Here is a 19,334-nt window from a genome sequence, read left to right as displayed (position 1 = left end):
CAGACCATCGAGAATAGCCACTTCTGTCCCTTTCAAGCAGGAGAAGTTGCAGTTCTGCCCATTCAAAAGGCCTCACAAAGCGTGAAGAAAACTTAAAGCTCTGCCAAAATCCAACTTTGGTATCGATTTGCAGGTCAGCCTAGCATTTGAAGTCACAAAGCAGTACAGACCAACCCAGATATGTCCAGTCCAGCCTATAGCGGAACCTTCCATTCGAGTGGAAACGAAGTTCCGACAGTCTCTTAACTTGTCTAGAGTTAAATATGTGTATTTATTATCTTGTAAAAGGCAGTTCTGCCTGAATAGTCCACTTCTATCAAACCCTCCTGGCCAGAACAGCCGTTTGATACTGAGATAGATTGTGAAAGTCCTTACCAGTCTAAGGCAAGAAAAGAACTTACTTGGGAGATATTCCTCACCCAAATTCACAAGCGTTTGTTTTAGAAGTCAGTAACTTGGGGCGCAAGTTATCTTTTCTAAAAGAAGTCTGCTAGAATTCACGTTGCTAGCAGTGGCACGCTCGCACACCAAAGAAAGCTGACTTGTTTGACCAGTACATGGTCTCCAAGCCAGTGGGGAACTTCGCCCTTCCATCACAGGAGCTAAACGCGAAAACGGGTGAACAGAATCCGAGCCGGACCCTGTGCGTGTCTGACACCTGGCGGATGTCGGGCACAAATGACCTAATTGCCCTTCTATACAAAGCATGATAACATAACAAGGTTGACTTCTACCGAAAAATCGGCAGAGTCTCCCTTGTAACTAGGTCAATACCAAAACATTTACACATGCCCAACAAGTATATATATACAACCAACTGCCAGCATACGTATATATACATTCCAACAGTTAAATTCTAAATCTAGGGCAAAATATAAACCAATCATACTCATAGTCAACATTAATTTCTTAAGGCATTGAAAACAGTTTAAAACTACCACCTAGGTGTACCCCTTATTTCCGTCAATTCCTTGCATCACTATGGGTGATACGTACTCGCAAGTCTCAGTGACACAAGGTCAGTCCGAGCCGCAACTCGCAGGATTCAGGGGACCGTAGTCCACCTGATCTGCATTACTCGCTCCACACGAGTTCGAGTACCAAAGAACTCGTGGGGCAACTGTCAAGCATGCTGAGTAAACCGAAGGCAACCAATACAATCCGAAGGCAACATTTAATCTGAAGGCAACTTATTTACCGAAGGTAATATCTGTATATCTGGGTACTTAAGGTGGCTTAGGAAAATATAAAGTTTCTGAAGAAAATATGCTGAATAACTAAATTCCTGTAAACTCTAAAACTCTGCTGCTATTTATCTGATAATCTGATAAGTAACTAGAATTTCTTTTCCTATATCCTTTCAAGGAGATGTCACTCGATAGCATGCAGAAGAAAATATTTAAAAGCATATAACAGCTCGTAAAACACAAATCTTTGAATAAAACTCATTCAAGATCAATAACTGTAACTGAACTGCTTAAATTAATTTATAAAAACAAAGAGTCCACTCACAGATGGTTCGTGCTCGTTGGACCTCTTGAAGGTCCCTTCTGCAGGTCAAGTGGTGCCTGGGTGCCTGACTCAATTACCATAATATTCTATTAATACAATACGCAATATAGTATTAATTTAAAGACCCTGACCCCTGGCTCCTAGAAGTACGTGCGTCAGATTAAAGTTGTTCTTATGGCCATAAAAGTTTTCCTTCCACTTGGAATAGTTTAGCAGTATCCTGGGACTCAAAAAGCGCTAAATTCCCAAAAAGTCAACTCAGGGCCTCCCGGGTCCATGACCTCGCAATTATGATCCGGAAGCCTCTAGAAGTTCCAATATACTTAGGACACATGTCCCGAAGGTTTGGTCTCGATCGAACGGTCGGATTGATCACGATTGTACAATCGCACGATTAATAAACCCTAGCCCTAGGGTTCGCGATTTCAGAGTATCCGGGACTCCAATTCACGATCCGTCGAATCCTACACGATTCTGAAATTGCCTAGAGTAACATATCTGAAAAAGATTTCGATCCAACGGCTTAACCATATTGAATATGGAAATCACACAATATGCAACAATCCGTTCGAGGCTCAAACGGTATCCAAATTGAGATCCGCAAATTCCTACGCGCTCGTGACAACCTAAGGATCTCAGCGAGACACAATGCAATTTCACTACCCTCGCCCACGCTCCGCCACATGCGCGGGCAGCGCTGGGTGCCCAAAGCGATTACGTATCTCCGGAAAATCTCAAAACCACGGCTCCAAACTCCTACCCTAGGTATAACACCCTATTTGGAACCACTTTTGTTCTTGGACCTACCCCAAAAACTGATTGGAAGTGGCCGGAATCAAGATCCCAAAATTGGCCGAATTCCAATTCGAAAATCAAGCTACCTACATTCAAAATCGATGCCATCCTACCCAACCATCAGCTAGAGCATGGAAAATAGGTAGAAATCGATAGCTTACTTGTCTGAATTGGTGGCTGGAGGAGAGAGTTTGAAAGCTTGGAAGTTTGTCAAAACCGGCTGGGTTTTGGACGTTTTCCGACGAAAACCGTGACGGTTGAGCGGTAGGGAAGGGCGGGCTGAGCGGCGGAGCTGACGTCGGTGCGATTGGGTCTAGTTCGGCTGGTCGGGACGAGGTGTAGCGGTGGCTGGGTGGTTATAAAGGTTCGGGTGGGGAAGGGCGCACGGGAAGGAGACTGCGGGGAGAGAGAAGAGAGACTGAGGGAGAAGAGAGAGAAGTGATGTTTTAAAATTCTGACTTTTCAAATTACCATTTTGCCCCTATACGTATTTTGACCATATTTTCTTCGTTAAAGCTCCGATTCGAGCCCACTTCGTGTCTACGGACTCTTTTTGTCGTGCTCTACGCAACGGTGTGTGTGGAATTGTCAAATTCCTTCTCGGTCAAAAAGTCAACTTTTCTTTAATAAATTATTCTAAGGGCAAAATTTTCTTTTCCTCTTAATAACTTAATAATTAAATATTAATTTAGGTTTGGGTTATTACATATAGGCTTAATTATCCTTATTTATTCCGAAAGTTTCAAAGAAACTCCTTCATTTTCTGGGTTGAGCAACAAAAAAACAGTGGTTGTTCTTTAAGATCTCTTAATGTATTAATGAAGTTGTCACGTCCTTAATACTTCTTCAAGGGAGAGAAGCACTAGGTCCTCTCCTAAGTAGCAGAAACTTAAGGATAAATAAGTTTTTGACTATGTCATCAAAAAGAAGCAAGAAGTGATTGCAAGACTTCATGAATTAGATGATACATAAGTGAGGGAGGGCCTCCCCTTTTACTTAAAACTAGAAAAAGATGGCTTGCGACCCAATTTTGAGGAATTATTGATTCTGGAGGAAAGGTTTTTGATGTTAAGGGTCAAGGTTGAGTGGGCAAAGGAATGAGATAGCAACACCAGTTTCCTTCATAAAAAAATGCAAATAGGAGACGAAAACAGAACCTCATTGACAAAACGGAGTTGGAGGAAGGAGGCTTTGTTAACAATAACGAAGCAATTGAACAAGAACGGTCAATATTTTACAAGAACCTTTATACAACCAACAAGGACTAAAATTGTGTGGCTCAACCACTCAATAGCCTAGAGGGGCTAAATAGGCTTTTATTAGTTTTAAGTACAATTTTAATATTACCAAGTTGAAATTAATCCAATTAAATTTAGTTCCAAATCAATAAAATAACCAAGCAAGAAAAATAAAGTACACATCGAATTTTAACATTGAAAAACCCCAAGACATGGTTAAAAAAAATCACAGGCACTGTGCCAAGATAAACTAATCCACTAACGCAAAAAGCAATAAAAAAGAGACTAATTGACTCAAACACTTATTTCTTTGTGGCAGCCAACCCACTCTCTAGCTACTACTATGACACATCTCTGAATTGATTCCACGACGTCGATCTTGATAGTGACACGAACCTCCACAATCATCAATCACCACCAAGGCACGAACATTCCAATTAAAAGAATGATATGATATGGGTGCTAGGTTGATTAGATTCACAAGGAACAATCTAATCAACCTAACGATGTTATGCTATGAACTCTCAAAAAGATGATGATGGAAAATCTCAAGAGTTCATAAAAATTAACTCACTCAAATCTAGGGTTTGATGCAAAAGGCCAATTTCAGATTATGTGAGTTGTAAATTTTATGTCTACTAAAACAAGGTATTAATAGGGTCTAAAACTTGTTTAGATTAAGACTAGGAACATGTCAAAAAACCCAACATAATTAGGACAAAGATTCTTTAAAAAAACACGTGAAAATCAAAACAGAAAAACATAAATCTCGTATTTCCCCTCGAGCTTGCATCCTAGCTGCTCGAGCGCCAGAGACATAAATTTTACCCACTCAAGCTGCAGAACACAGAATGCTTGAACCACATGTACCGCTAGAACGCCAATAAGCTTGCTCAGGTGACAGTGAACATAAATCAATATAAACTTAATGCAAACCTGATTTTTCCAAAGCCAAAAGATTTGTGAATGCATGAATTCAATTTAAAACATTTTAAGCTTACTCCAAATTACTAGCCACCTAGAAATGGATGCATGGTATCTAAGTCTAACTTACCTCTCCTGAATTCATATGAAGCCTTGTTTGATGATGAATGGTCGACTATGGGCATCTTCAATCTTCAATTCACATTACTCTTACTTTACAAACTTCATAACCTCACTCAAGACTCAATCTAAAAACATCCTAGTGCTTACACAGAAAAGAAGCTTAGGGTAGGGAATGCCAATTTACAAATATGACACTTACAGGGAGGTAAGTTGAAAACTAGAAGGAAATAATTGGTATTCTATCTATGAAGGAGCAACAAGTTGGTTGGAGAGTACTTTCAAAGAGGACTAAATAAGAAATGCTATTTTTTATTGTAGTAGTGAGAAATCACTATGTCCTTATGGTTTTTCATTGTTGTTTTTCAACGTCATTAGGATGTTGTTTTTCAACGTCATGATTTTTCATTGTTGTTTTTCAACGTCACAAGATATGGCTTATTAATGCAATCACCAATAAAACCTATATTTGTTTGTTACCAAAGAAAGCAAATTCGGAATGGATTGGGGATTATAGGCCTAATAGCCTAATAACCAGCTTGTACAAGATAATGCGAAGACTCTGGGTTGAAGACTAAAGGAAGTAATTAGAGGCACCATTTCTCAATCTCAAGAAGCTTTTGTGACACGAAGACAGATTATAGATACAGTTTTTGTAGCCAATAAGGTAGTTGAAGAAACAAGAGTGAAGAAGGAAGAAAGGTTAGTGTTTAAAATTGACTTTGAAAAAGCTTATGATCTCATCGAATGGGACTTTCAAGTTCAGATCTTGGAAAAGAAAGGTTTTGGGGTTAAGTGGAGGTAGTGGATCATGGGTTGTTTAAAGTCAACCAACTTCTTAATCCTAATAAACGGACGACCAAGGTGTAAAGTTAGAGCATCATGAAAAGTTCGACAAGGCGATATCCACTCTCTCCTTTTTTGTTCAATATCAAAGTGGACATTCTTAGCAGTTTTCTGGAAAGGGCCAAGGATGTTGGGCTTTTTGAAGGGTTTTATTTTAGTAATGAAAGAGTGGATGGGTCACATTTACAATTTGCAGACGACACCATTTTTTTTTTATCTGACAATGAAATTTGGTGGGACAACTTGTTATCGGCGCTGGATTGCTTTTGTGTTTTATCATGTCTCAAACTAAAGAAGATCAAATATTCTTTGATGGACATCAACATGGAGGAAGATAAGTTAGCACGACTCGCTAAGTCATGGGGGTGCAGAATCAGTACATAGTCATCCAAATATTTGTGTCTTTCTTTAGGAAGAAATCCAAGGGCTGCAACTTTCTAGGACCCAATTGTGAAAAGTGTTAATATTGTAAAGCTATAAATCAACATTCCTTTCAAGAGAGGGCATATTAACTTTGTGTCAATATGTTCTGGGAAGCTTACCCCCTTACTACCTATCTCTTTTCAAGATATGTAAGGGAGTGGCTATAAAAACAGATAAAATAATGCAGGACTTCATGTGGGAGAGTGTGGGTGAAGGTAAGAATGACCATCACATTAGTTGAGATTTGGTTTCTAAGCCAAATGAGAAGGAAGGGTTGGGCAGTGGTAATCTCTTGGTCATAAACAAGGCACTATTAGGGAAATGGCAGTGGCGTTTTCCACTTGAAACTGAATCTATTGCCTAGGGAATCAACCTTAGAGAGGGGGTGAATAAGGTTAATTGCAAACTTAAATTAAAATGCGGATAACTAAATTTACAAGCACAATAATAAAGCGATAGGGAAAGAGAGATTCAAACTCAGAGATTTATACTGGTTTAGTCCACCTGACCTACATCCAGTCTCAAGCACACCACTTGAGAGTTCAATCCACTATGTTGGAAAAACTCCTTGTAGGTGGAGTTGAAACCTTTACACTGCTAGAGCACATCACTATTTCACAGCTAGAGCACACCACTCTAACACGCAAAGTGGAAGACACCATTCTCTCCTCATAGGGTCAAACCAACCCCTTTTACAAGTTTGAATGAAACAACTCTCGGAACAAAAAATCTCTCTTATTTGAGAGGGATATACAATTGATGCTCACACAATGACAACTCTCCTTTCTAAGTAGGTGATACATTAGTAATTCGAACACTAGAACCCTTGTATGAATTTGAACAAGATTGGCTCAATAGAAAATCATATTCAGAGTATGATGAATGCTTGTAAGCTTGGATGAATATGTTGAGTTCTAATTTTACAAAAAATATATGAAGACATATTTATAAGTATAGAAATATATTGTTGGAAATCATTGTGCCGCTAAGAATATAGCTGTCTTTGTCATTTTACTTTAATTTATTTTTTATTACTCTATTTACTTAAGTTTACAATGTAAATAAGGAAGTACCCCTTATTTGGATTCAAATAAAAATACTAGAAAATCAAATTCCCACAAAATCAAAATATGAAAAATCAATTTTAGTGCAAAATACGATTTAGGCTAAAGTTGATGGCTCATTAAGTCAATATATACTTTGTACTAAAATCCCATAAAATCAAGTTTTCTTATTTGATGTGTAAGGAATAAAAGCTGCCAAAATTATCTTGAGAAAATGATTATTCTGAGAAACCATTTTTCATACTTAGCCAATATTTTTACGTAAAACAATTTTGCATGTATGATATGAATGCATGAAGGGACCTAAGGTCAATCTAGGTAAAAAACCTTAGTTGTTCAATTCCCAAAGAGTTTTACAAGAATAACCTAACTCTTTCGTATTGAAGAAAATATGTGCTTGAGTATCGGCTTCTTGTTTCAATGTTCCAAACGTCTTACAATGTGTACAATATTTTTGATCCTTTTGGGAATACCTGATCCTTACAACTTATCACACTTGAAATACATTAGATAAATAAGGAATAATTTGTCGTCATCAAAATATGCACAACAATATTAAACACCGTAAGGCTAACAAAATCTCTCTGGCATATAGTGATTAGAAGCAAGCATGGGCTAAGTGAAAATGGATGATATACCAAGATTGTCCTAAATTAGAAACCCTTGGAAAGATATATCTCAAGGACATCCTTCTTTTTTGGGGTGCTGTCAGTCAGTGGTAAGAAAGGGGGACATAATTAAGTTCTAGGAAGATATGTGGTGGGGAGAGAATTCCTTGCAAAACCTATTTTCTACACTCTACAATTTGTCATGTTATCATAACTTGTCTATTTTTACACTTTTGACTTCTCTTAGAAGAGATTGTTAGAAAATTATAATATGTATATTTAATTTTTTAATAATTGAATGGAAATTAAATTGTGGGACCCGTGACTTTAAGTACATAACTTTTATGAATTGGTTTGTATCCATTGGGAATAGTCATGTTCTTAACCGAGGAAAAATAAAATATTATTTATTTTGTTTGTGAATAAAATAATAATACTTTATGTGAAAAGTTGCATTGTTTCATAGAAATTGAAACGTTGCACTTCTTGGCTTAAGTTGCATTGTTTCATAATAATTGAAACATTGCACTTCTTGGCTTATGGTTGCAACATGAAAAGACACATTTGTTGATATTTTTCAGTCACATCTTTTCTGAACAGAGGCCTTGTTGCCTATAAATAGAGAAGGTCATACAACATTTCATTCATCCAATTATCATCCAACAATAGTAGTTTTTAGAGTATTCATAGCTTTTAGAAATATAGTGAGTTAGTAAGAGAGAATTCATACACAAGTTTGAGTTCGCTTTTCTTGGGGATTGTAGTGCTACTTCAACAAGAAGTCGATCGTCGTACCTTAGGAGACGTTTGCCAAGCAAATCCTAAAAGCACCTGTGAGGAGGCAATTTCGGCTTAAGGAGATAGAACCAAGTTGTAGACTCGATCATCTGTAAAGTATTCTTAATTTTCGTTGTTATTTTCTTGTATTTATTTCGAATTTATAGTGAAGTTTTATTTTCGAAATTCTGTAAATATAGCAATTATCTTTATATTTTTACCAACAGAGATATCATCTTTGGGTTTTCGAAGAAATTTGTGAAAAGTGGAGTTAGAAGAGATATCATCTTTCCTATTAAATATTGAGCACATCCGTATCCACCCAACTAGGGTTGATTCAAGAAAGTCGCGTGTTAAGGCTATGCGTAGTTTTTCTGTATAATCCTATTTCTATTCTCTGCTTAACAATGAGATTGATAATATTTTCTAGCAACACGGCTTGATTTGGAAGTTGAACACCACTCACACCACACCCCCCTTCCTCCGGCCCCCACCCCCCCGGTCGCGCCCCCAAAAAGTGAAGGTTTTTCCCTTGATTATCGCCCATGGGAAGGCTAATACAGGTCATATGATCCAAAGAAGAAGACCCAATTCCTGCTTCTCCCCTCATTGGTGCATTCTTTTCAAGAGATGCTCAGAATCGGTGGATCATCTCTTCTTGTATTGGTGGGTGACCTATAATTTTGTGGCTACGTCTATTTATGGAATTCAGAATTAGCTAGGTTGTTTCCAAGGATTGTTCCTTCTTCTTGTCTGAGAAGCATAATCTTCAAGGAAATGGGAAGAAAGCCAAGGTTTTATGGGGTTGTATCATATTGGCGGTATCTGGCTGGTTTGGTTGGAATGAAATAGATTGATTTTTGAGGACTATGAGAGAAAGTTTGATTATGCTCCTCACTATGGGCTTTGACTTCTACAGACTTTATAGATAAGTCCTTTAGGAGCTTTGGCTGGATTGAAATGTAGCCATCCAAGGGTAACTATACACTTCTCCCTCTCTTGAAATTAATTTAAAAAGTCAAATGTACAAATTTTCATGAGCCTAAAAGATACTTGGTTTTCAAATCGGTTATGTTTAAGCTTTAACTTTGATTTTAATGCTCCCGCTCCTTTACATAAAGTAGAAATGCATGCTAAGTAGCTTATAATGTAATATCATATAGGGTTTTTAACTATAGACGTCCCTCAACTTTGCCTCCAGTTACAATTGGGTCCTTGAACTTTTTTAAAGACAATTACATCCGTTAACTCGACAAATAATTTCAATTAGGACCTATCGTCCAATTCTGCCAATTTGTCCGTCAAAATGAGAGAGTAAAAGCGTCCTTTTGGGTTCTTCATCCAACATCGACCCCAGCAACCTCTCCTCAAGAATCTGACTATTTTGGAAAGCCATTTGTTAGAGGAGACTTTGTGCAAAAAATTCCAACGTTCTGGAATTTCAGAAAGACCAAAAAAAAAAAAAAAAAAGCAGTGAGAAAGAGAAACTTACCCTACCCAACAATTCTCTTCTTCAAGGAAACTTCTCAATTCCACAATCTCTTGGCCTCTTCCTGTGGTTTTCACCTTTTCTTTTGTTTTCATTTGTGTTCATCAGTCTGCATGTTTATACCAACTTGTCTAACTAAATTTTTTTTGTTGACAGGAGAATGTCACATTGTGTGCTTCAAAAGCACAACTATTGGTATGTTCCTACTTTCATTAGCCAATCCTGACCATTCAATCTTCAATCTGCAAAAAAATGGAGATGGGGGATGGGTTGCAGGTTGGGTTGGGCTCTGGGTTTTGAGGGGGTGGGATAAGGAGGTGGGGGGAATGGGTTGCGGGAGAAAGGGAGAGATAGAGAGGGAGAGTAGAGAGAGCGAAGAGAGAGAGAGAGAGAGAGAGAGAGAGAGAGAGAGAGAGAGAGAGATTTTGAGGGGGTTTGGTTGGGATCTGGGTTTTGAGGGGGTGGTATAAGGAGGAGGGGGAATGGGTTGCGGGAGAGAGGGAGAGATAGTGAGGGAGAGCTGAGAGAGAGAGAGAGAGAGAGAGAGAGAGAGAGAGAGAGAGAGAGAGAGAGAGAAAAAGAGAGGATTCTGGATTTATTTATTTAAATATTATTTAATTTTTTTTCACTTTTTTTATTTTAAAATATTTTAATTAAGATGGACGGTTTTAGCCCTTTAATTTGAGGCTAAATTGATGGAAGGACTCAATTGGAACCAATGAGAGAGTTGGATGACCTAATTGCCTAAAAAAAAAAGTTCAAGTATCCAATTGCAACTTGAGGTAAAGTTAAAGGACCTCTATAGTTAAAAACCCTATTATATATTTCATTTATGAAATGATCAAAATAGTTTTCCCTACAAAAGTATGGGGCTTCATGAGTCACTTGCTTTTGTGAGTCTCTTTTCGAAAACCAATTTACAAGTATGTAGCATTTTGTTGATAAGAACTTCATAAGATAAATTGTGTAGGCGAATATATTAATTATGTATCGTTCTTCTTTACTTAATCAATAGTACAATACTATATTTAATTATATATTATAACATAGTCAGACTTAGCTAAACCATGCCTAATCAAACAGCCAAATTTTGGACAATATATAAGATCATCCTTGCTATTGTCGTTGGGTGCTGATGCCGTCATTGTGTGCTATTATCGTCGCCGTATTTTTTTACATCGTAATTTTTTTTTAGGACTTTTACAATAAGACCCTTTGTAGTAAGATTCTTGACTCTACCACTGTTTATATTGAATATGCGTACTTTTTTACAATTTAGATTAAAACAAATAAAAACATGTATTTTATACATATTATTGAATAAAAATACTATACATTTATATTTTTAATAATTAATACTAATACTCTATACTGGCCAGATTTTTGTTTAAATTTTTAGCAATTGATATACATACATATTTTATTTGTAGTTTTCATGTTCCTTATTATTTTATTAACTATGCTTGCAAGTTAGTAATGTAGGACTATTTTTGTATTTTATTTTGGCTAAATGAGATCAAGTATTTACCGTAGGGATTAATTATTTTCATTTCACTCCCTTCTTTGCAGAAGGAATCTATATGGCAGTACCTTCTGCGCCATCCAGTAGGGCATTGAAGACCAGACAAGTTTCTTGGCAGGGATTTTCTGCAAACAGAGAATTAATGCAGTCCTGCATCCCTTCATTAAAATATTAAACATGTCAATTATTATTAATTAACTACATCATTTACTTGTCCTTAGCGATACTGAATCCTCAACTGTTCCATTGTCATTTTGTGGATTTAATACATATCAACTTTTTTTTAATCTAAATTCAAAATAAAATTATTAGAGTTCTTGTCAAAGTAATGTTACTGAATTCAAAATAAAATCTTCGAACCAGTTTCGTAATGCAAGGGAGGGTTTTAGGAAAGTGGGAAGAAGACGAACCATGCAAGTGAGGAAGAAAGGAGAGACAATTTAGAAAATAGTTTATCGTGGACTTGTAGAAGAATGATCTCAAATTTGAACTCCTATGACACTTTAGTAGCGTGTATATATTAGAAAACTTCCCTCGCTCTTCTTAACTTTCCAAAAAAAAAGTTTAAGTATTATCAAACTACTAACAAAATTGAAATTCTCATAAAAATAAAGAGTTTCCAACTATGAAGACACCACCACCCCATCATACCACCAATAATTGATAAAGGCAAATGAAATGCCAGCACGTAAAGTATATAAACAAATAAAATACAATAATGTAATCAAATGGGGCAAAGAAAGAGATGGGCCTCATTAGTCAGAAAAACACTTGTATATAATAGGAATAATATTATTTTGCAACATTAATCAATTACGTTATATTATACGTGATAACTTTTTTACGTAATATAACGTAATTTTTCGAGATAACAAAACAGCACTCTCCCGTTTCATTTAAGTTCTTCTCCATCAGTTGCCTCCCCTAACAACTTTTCACACAAAAATTCACATTTCCAACGAGAAAAATTTAATGATGTTCGAGTCTTATAATATAATAAGTCTAAAAGAGTCCTATGCGTCGGTCCAGTCGTACAAAGACGACCTTTACCAGCTGTTTTTAAATCAGCATTCATTGTCCTCACATGATCCAAGCCAAGTGACCTATTATAAACAAATCCAACAAACAAGAAGTAACCTACAATTTCTCATTAACTTTTATTAGTGTTCATATTATAATAATCAATCATCATTAGCTTATTATTATCTACTTTATTAATACTATTGATAATAATATTAATCCAATAAAAAATCTTTTCGAATTAGGTATACCAAAATGGATGACATGGTTATATTTTTCTTTACAAACAATTTGGATGACATAATACGGTTCTTAGTTATATTTCTCATTCACTTAATTATTTGAGCTACAAACGATTTATTATATCTCTACATATTTTTAAATGAATTTAAAGTTCAAAAGTACCAAATTAATTATTATCTAATTAAAAGTAGCAAATCAAAGTCCAGGACAATCCAATTAACACCTAATTGGTCCTTTGAGGGAACCTTGAGGATAAGAGATTCTTTCCTAAATTCAAAGGTAAGGTTACTTCACTCCATTTTTGCCTCTAGTGATTAAAAAAGTTGAGTCTTATTTTTTAAAATGGATAATATAATAAAAATGAGGATATTTTTTTGTTTTTATAAACAAATTGAGGATTCTTTGTGGGACTCATTTTGCACTGTAATTTAAAATTTAAACAATCTATTTTTCATGCTCTCAATTGATTTTCATTCTTACATAAAATTTCGTCAAATTAAAAATATTATTAAGATAGTCAAGTGATCAAATAAATAGACGAACATAGTGTTTCTGGTAGACAATGACACAATCAAATGTTTACATAAAATTTGGTAAGAAAGAACCAATTCAATTACCCAAAAAAGACAATTCAGATTACTGAACTACAATCTAAAATTAATCATGATTTTTTGGAAAAAATGGAAATGACTCTCTAAAGTTGGCCCACTTAAAAAAAAGAAGAAGAAGATTCCGTCTCTAAAAGGGTCCACTTTATTAGTTTTTTTTTTTTTTGGGTATAATCTTATTTATTTCATCTCCGTTTTTAAATTTGGCTTTTCATCATCCCCGGGTAAGCTCTGCTCTGCAGCCAAGTATTAACACAAACGTACAGACCAGTTTATCTCTCTCTCTCTCTTCCCCTTTATTCTATTCTTTCCCTGTCACATAATTTTTAGTGTATGATTAGGTATTGATTCTCATACAATACATTACAAGCTCTCTGTCTTTCTTTCTGTGACTTCTGGAGCTCTCATTTGCTTTTCTTTCCAAGCTCCAAGCCGAGTCGGTTTCTGGGTCGGCCTCACATCCAAGCTTCTCTCACTTCGTCTTTCAGGGTCAGTGTTCTTTAACTCAACACTGCATATTTCTTCTTCTTCTTCTTCTTCTTCTTCTTCTTCTTTTCTTCCTGAATTTGATTTATCTGAAAGAAAGCTGAGCATGGATTTGTGGGTTGACTTGTACCTTCTTGCTGCGACTTCTTCTAATATGTGAAATCTAATTTCATCAGTTAATGCGTTCTTTTAGATTTCTTGACCGTTGTTGCTTTAATAAAGATTCAGAATTTAGTATTTTTGGTTTTCTAGGTATGATTTCAAAACATTGTGATGTGGGCTAAAGTGGGTTTTGATTTTAAGGATGGAGGATTAAAGATTGTTGCTACTTTTAAAATTGTAGGTAAAAATGAATAATTTGATGTAACCCATTTAAGCAGAGTCTTTTTCTGTGGGCATTTGAACAAAAAGAAAAGGACTAGTCACTTTCATAGGGTACAATACCTTTCTGTTTGGTTGCTAAGAAAGTGAAGAGAAGGAAAGGAAGTAAAATTCAAACCTGTTGTTCATTATAATTCGTCCTACTTATTAAAATTTGTGAATCTCACCTTAATTAAATCACAGAATTGTGTTGGTTGCTGTTGCATTGACTTTCTATTTCATTGGTAAATAGTGAAAATTCAAGTTCAATTGCTTTATGCTTTTTTGGGTTCCCTGGGCTGTCAAATGAGTGTTACGCCACATTGATAACTATTATTCGTATGTGAATTTAACTTGAGTTTGTTAAATGTTTAGTAGGTTAGCACATTTGCATCACTTGAGGGAATTGTTATTTTCAAACACTAGTTGGTAGTTTGGGAGGAAAAGGTAAAACGATCCCCAAGTTGCCAGTACATTAAAATAGATATGGTTTTTCTTGTAGAACCTAAACTTCTAATTTTTTGTTTGTCTAAATTTTCTTTTTGATGCAAAAAATGCAAAAGAATCGTTTACATGTAACAAAACAGTGGATTCATCTCAAATCCTATGAAAACTGAATGATTTCTGTTATCCTGAAGGGTTGAAATGTTTAGCACTCATAGAAAGTTTGATACCAAAACGAAAAATTTAGGAAAGTTTATTAGAAATCTCAATAGCTTGGATGCTCAAAAAGAGGGTCCGAAGTTTCCAAGTCAGGACGTTTTGTTATACTTGAATCAACTTTCAGTTGGAATTTACACTCTTGTGTTGGCCAGAACTGGACGGTTTATTTATCATTTGTAGGTTCATAGTAATCTTTGTTTTAGCATAGTTAGTTTTTTAGTTGCCTTCACATTGCACACCATCACAGACAAGATTACTTTATATGAGAATCTCTCATGTGTTGCGAGTCTGGTTCCTTGCTTTTTCTTCTTTGGACTGCAATTTGATTACAAAGAGGTACTTTGCAGGAAAGTAAAGAAAATACATGATGCTAAAGAATCTGATGGAAGAGAAGCAGTTGAACTTCAATCAGCCACTTCTATCTGTGAGACGATTTTCAGCGACAGTGGTCTCCTCAGAAGCTGATGAAAAAAGAAGGGCTGAAAAGTCCCTACCCAAACTACCTCCCCTTCCTGTTTACAAATCAGAGTTGAAATCAGGTCCCGTGAGGAACCCAGGAACTGTTCCTTTTGTATGGGAGCAAATCCCAGGAAGACCCAAGGATGAAAGAAAATCACCAAATCAGGCTCTTGAATGGCTTCCCACTGCACCAAAGCTTCCGCCTGGAAGGGTTTCAAAGGTTAAGAAGCAAGCAACGGATAAAGGTTCTAAATGTACAACTGCTGCTCAATCACCAACTGGAAATGTACTTTCCAATTCTCAAAATGTTTCAACCTTGGATACAAAAGAAGTTACTAAATATGACAGCTCCAAAGTGGAGATGGAGGATAAGGGTATTGCTGGTTCAGACGATGGCGATGAGACCTATTTAGATGCACTTTCTAGGAGTGAATCATTCTTTATGACCTGTAGTGTAAGTGGTTTGAGTGGACTGGATGGTCTAGATATCAAATCATCTGGAACCTTCTCAACAGATCCACAGACTCGGGATTTCATGATGGGCCGGTTCTTGCCTGCAGCAAAAGCTCTGGCTTCAGAAACACCTCAATATGCTAGCAGGAAGCAACCAGTTGCCCGAGAGCAACCACTTTTGCAAGAGCAACCAAGTGGGATGAAGAAGGTAGTAAGTGGGGATAAGCAACATCCACTTAATCAACATAGGCCAAAGGATTTGCCACATTATGTTCAAGATATAGCTGGGGACAAAAGTGAGGATGAAGGTGATTATAACAAAAATGTATTAGCTAAGTTTGTTGGGTTATTTACTTGATTTATTCTTAAAAATTTCCATTTGCCTTTTGAATCCTGTTCTAGGTATGATAGTGCAAGCGCAATTACCCATTTCTTCAGTTAGGAGAGTGCGGGCTAAATCTTCTTATGCCATTTCGTACAGAGAAGCTAAAAAAGAGGTATCCTTTTTTGTTCTTTTTTTTTGTTTGTTCCTGGTTTTCTTTTGTCATCATCATGCCAAGAATCCTTGTTGAACATCTGCTATTTATTTCTCTAGCATTCTCGGGGTGATTCATGTGAAAAAAGATTAATGAGTGGACATCCGGAAGCTAGGGTGCCTGAGGATAAGAACGATTTGATACATGAATCCAATCAGATCACCAACAGAAGTGATTGTCAGAAATTAGATGGGTCACCTATGTACAGGCGTCTACAGGGTAGTGGCATATCACCCTACCGAAATGAATGTTCTCAGCATGAAGAAAAAGGTTTTCTTGGTATTCCCGAAAAAGCTAAGAATTCCAGAGAAGCTATTAGCTCTGGCAAATATCGAAAATGCCACAACAATTTTCAGGAATTATTGGCTGCTGAGAATGTTGCCGAGTTGGAAATGGGCCCAGGGAGTCCTGTGGTTGAGAAGACTCTGTATATTGATTCAGTACAAACTGTAAAATCTCCATGTTCCTCAGATACAAAGGGCCGTATTATTGATTACAGAGGGAATGGTTTTGAAATTCATGAGAAAGGGGATAAAGTGGAAGAAATAACCCATTCGGTAGAGTCTTCATTCCAGGATACTGAGCACTTGGGTGATGGGGATGAAAAGGCAATAGTGCGGCATAAAAGTTTGGAGTTTCCTGACTCCAGCTTTCTATCTTCTTCTGGCAGATCCAGTGATGATGTGCAAACCGACATTAGAATTGGTTATATACCAAATCAGGATCTTATTCAACATTCTAGCCAAGTGACAAGCGCAAAAGGTGCTGATCAAGAGAAGTTAAATTTAGAAAGCAAACAGTTAGTGAAATCAGGTGATAGGGAAAATTTTGTTGGCCTTACTCCGGATTGTTCTACATTGACAAGCACAAAACTGGCTGGTGAGAAAAAGATTGGTTTAGAAAGCCAACAGTCTAGGCAATCAGGTAGCGAAAACAGTTCTCATGGCCATGTTCAGAATTCAGTTGCATTGACCAACTCGAAAGTGGCCAATAGGGGGAAGATTGATTTAGAAAGTCACTGGCTTCTGAAACTTGGTAACCAAGAAAGTCCCCGGGGAAACAAAGTACCACTGCCTCTTGGACCGCCTTTACCAAAATCTCCATCAGAGTCTTGGCTAAAGCGTACCTTACCTAGTATTTCCTCCAGGAGTTCATCTTCACAGTCTTCTCTTGGTTCGCGGAGTTATACTAGCAGTCAGGCTTCCAAGACATCTTCTCTTGATCCCAAGTGGGAGACAATTGTTAAAACTTCTAAACCACACCATGGACATTTGCGGTTTTCAGAGGTAGTTCTCAACTCTAAACCTTCCTGGCTTTAGTTTTACCTGTTTGTTGAGGGTTGTTTATGTTACTCAATATTTTATCAGGAGCTTCTGACACCTATACCGGAAGCTTAGACGTACGGAAGCTGTGTCTGAAGCTCACCAGTTTATACATTTGCCTTGATGGAATAATGTCCACTCTTTTGATGGGAATATAGGTGCAAAAAATATAATTTTCACTTTAATACAGCCTCTATTCTCCAAGGTATCCCCTTACAAGTTACTTTACTCAGAAGTTTGGTATATAATGGATACTGTACATCAACAAGCCCATTTCTTATCCTGTAATTTTCTTGTAAATCTCATCTCATCATTTTTCTTTCTTTCTGAACTTAAAGTTTGTTTCTCTATTGGGATTCTTGTGTAAAGGTACTCAATAGCTGTATATCTTTTTCTTATTTAAAGTTTTTTTAATAAAAGGAATCTGATGTACTTAAAGCCATGTGCATTATCTGCCATGCATAACAAGCAGAGCAGTTTTCTTATATCTTCGTTGACCAAGGAAATTTTCACATATCTAAAATCCATGGACCATCTCATCAATTTTCTTGAGTTAAGGCCAAGATATGTCTCCAAATCCATACATTTTTCTTGGATGGAAGAATAACTCAGCTTTAGCATTTATTGGTGTTAAGACATGTATATTTAGTTATAGCATTTCCTGTTTTTCATATATCAGAGTTTGATGGCCCTACCAATAGAGTTTAGCCCAGGTAAAAAGGACTTAGACTTGCAAATTAGTGTTTTTAGGTTTGAACATCCATGACACCAATGGCGTGAGAAATCTCCGTCATCTTATTAGTTTAGACTATTGCTTGTATTTTATAAATAAATAAAAAAGAAAAAGGTTTTAATAGCTTTTTTTTAAGGTGCTCATGGCCAATTTGCAAGATCATATAAGCATTGATTGAGGATTTTATTTCAACCTAATAAGCCTGTTCAATTTATTAAGCTGCACACAAATCATGTGATACCATCTAGTGGTCTTTCCTAAGTCAGAAATGAATTTTATTGCCAGCTCATGTATCTTGACCATTTCTATTTCAATCCACAGAATTTCTAAGTCTTGATCAATTTTCGACAACCAGAATAGTCAACCAAGAAATTTGAATGGTACGACTTAAAGAAAAATAGAAGAAAGTTTCAAATCATCAATTCTTTTTAACACGGCATTTGTGCACATGATAATATATAAAAAATAAAATAGCATATATATATATATATTATATGCTTGAAGGTCATATAGATAATCTTGTAACACATAGATTGGAAAAATGGCTAGAAAATTTGTTGTTGTGGCCGGTGTCCGTGCAGAGGAAGTAGGTTTCATGCCAGACAACTCGGGAGGCCTACTACTTTGTTGTGCATGATTTTTGTATCCCTCTCACTTATATCAATGGTCATATTTGCTTGTAGTGATAAAGGATCAAAGAAGAAAAAGCGCCGAGATGACTGTGGTGACTGCAATTTCACCGGTTGTTGTTGTGGTGATGGAGGCGGTCCATGTGGAGGCGGAGATGGAGGGGGAGGTGGAGGTGGAGGTGGTGGTGGAGGATGTGGAGGCGGAGGTGGAAGTTGAGATTGTTTAGAAAGAAATGGTAACTAGTCCAAATTTATATGTAAGCTACAAGTTGGGACGGACCCAGGAATCTTGACTCATAGAGTCATAGTGTAAAAGTTCAGGAAATGGGAGTTTTGGGTTTGTAGGGGGTGGAGATTGAGGATTTAGGTTTGAGGGTTTAGGAAATAGGGGTTTTGGAGTTCTTAACTCGGGAGGGAGGGTCTGTTTCAATTATACAATCTGTTCTCTTTTTTTTTTTTTTTTTTTAAATTTTAAAAAGACCTGGCCAAAACGCTTAACTCGGG

General features: G+C 36.6%; 1 protein-coding gene across 2 annotated transcripts; it reads left to right on the top strand.

Annotated features, from left to right (window-relative positions):
- The first annotated feature begins 13,416 nt into the window (after nucleotides 1–13,416).
- LOC117623359 lies at nucleotides 13,417–17,906 on the top strand. 2 transcript variants are annotated; one of them, XM_034354306.1, is made up of 5 exons: nucleotides 13,497–13,678; nucleotides 15,046–15,918; nucleotides 16,013–16,107; nucleotides 16,206–17,432; nucleotides 17,514–17,906. In XM_034354306.1, exons 2-5 carry the CDS (start codon nucleotides 15,063–15,065, stop codon nucleotides 17,541–17,543), a joined length of 2,208 nt encoding a protein of 735 aa, XP_034210197.1. In that variant the 5' UTR covers nucleotides 13,497–13,678; nucleotides 15,046–15,062; the 3' UTR covers nucleotides 17,544–17,906. The 2 variants fall into 2 exon arrangements, with proteins under 2 accessions (XP_034210196.1, XP_034210197.1); XM_034354305.1 differs by having other exon boundaries at nucleotides 13,417–13,678; nucleotides 16,206–17,906.
- The last annotated feature ends 1,428 nt before the right edge of the window (nucleotides 17,907–19,334 follow it).

The sequence above is a fragment of the Prunus dulcis genome, chromosome 3, assembly GCF_902201215.1.
Source record: "Prunus dulcis chromosome 3, ALMONDv2, whole genome shotgun sequence".
NCBI lineage: Eukaryota > Viridiplantae > Streptophyta > Magnoliopsida > Rosales > Rosaceae > Prunus > Prunus dulcis.
This window is presented reverse-complemented; position numbering and strand designations above follow the sequence as displayed.

What these genes read in the sequence shown, in the direction of transcription:
- LOC117623359 (XM_034354305.1), top strand. Translation starts at nt 15,063, where the DNA reads ATGATGCTAAAGAATCTGATGGAAGAGAAGCAGTTGAACTTCAATCAG. An exon ending in GGACAAAAGTGAGGATGAAG is followed by an intron (nt 15,919 to 16,012) that starts GTGATTATAACA and finishes ATCCTGTTCTAG; the next exon opens with GTATGATAGTGCAAGCGCAA. An exon ending in ACAGAGAAGCTAAAAAAGAG is followed by an intron (nt 16,108 to 16,205) that starts GTATCCTTTTTT and finishes TTATTTCTCTAG; the next exon opens with CATTCTCGGGGTGATTCATG.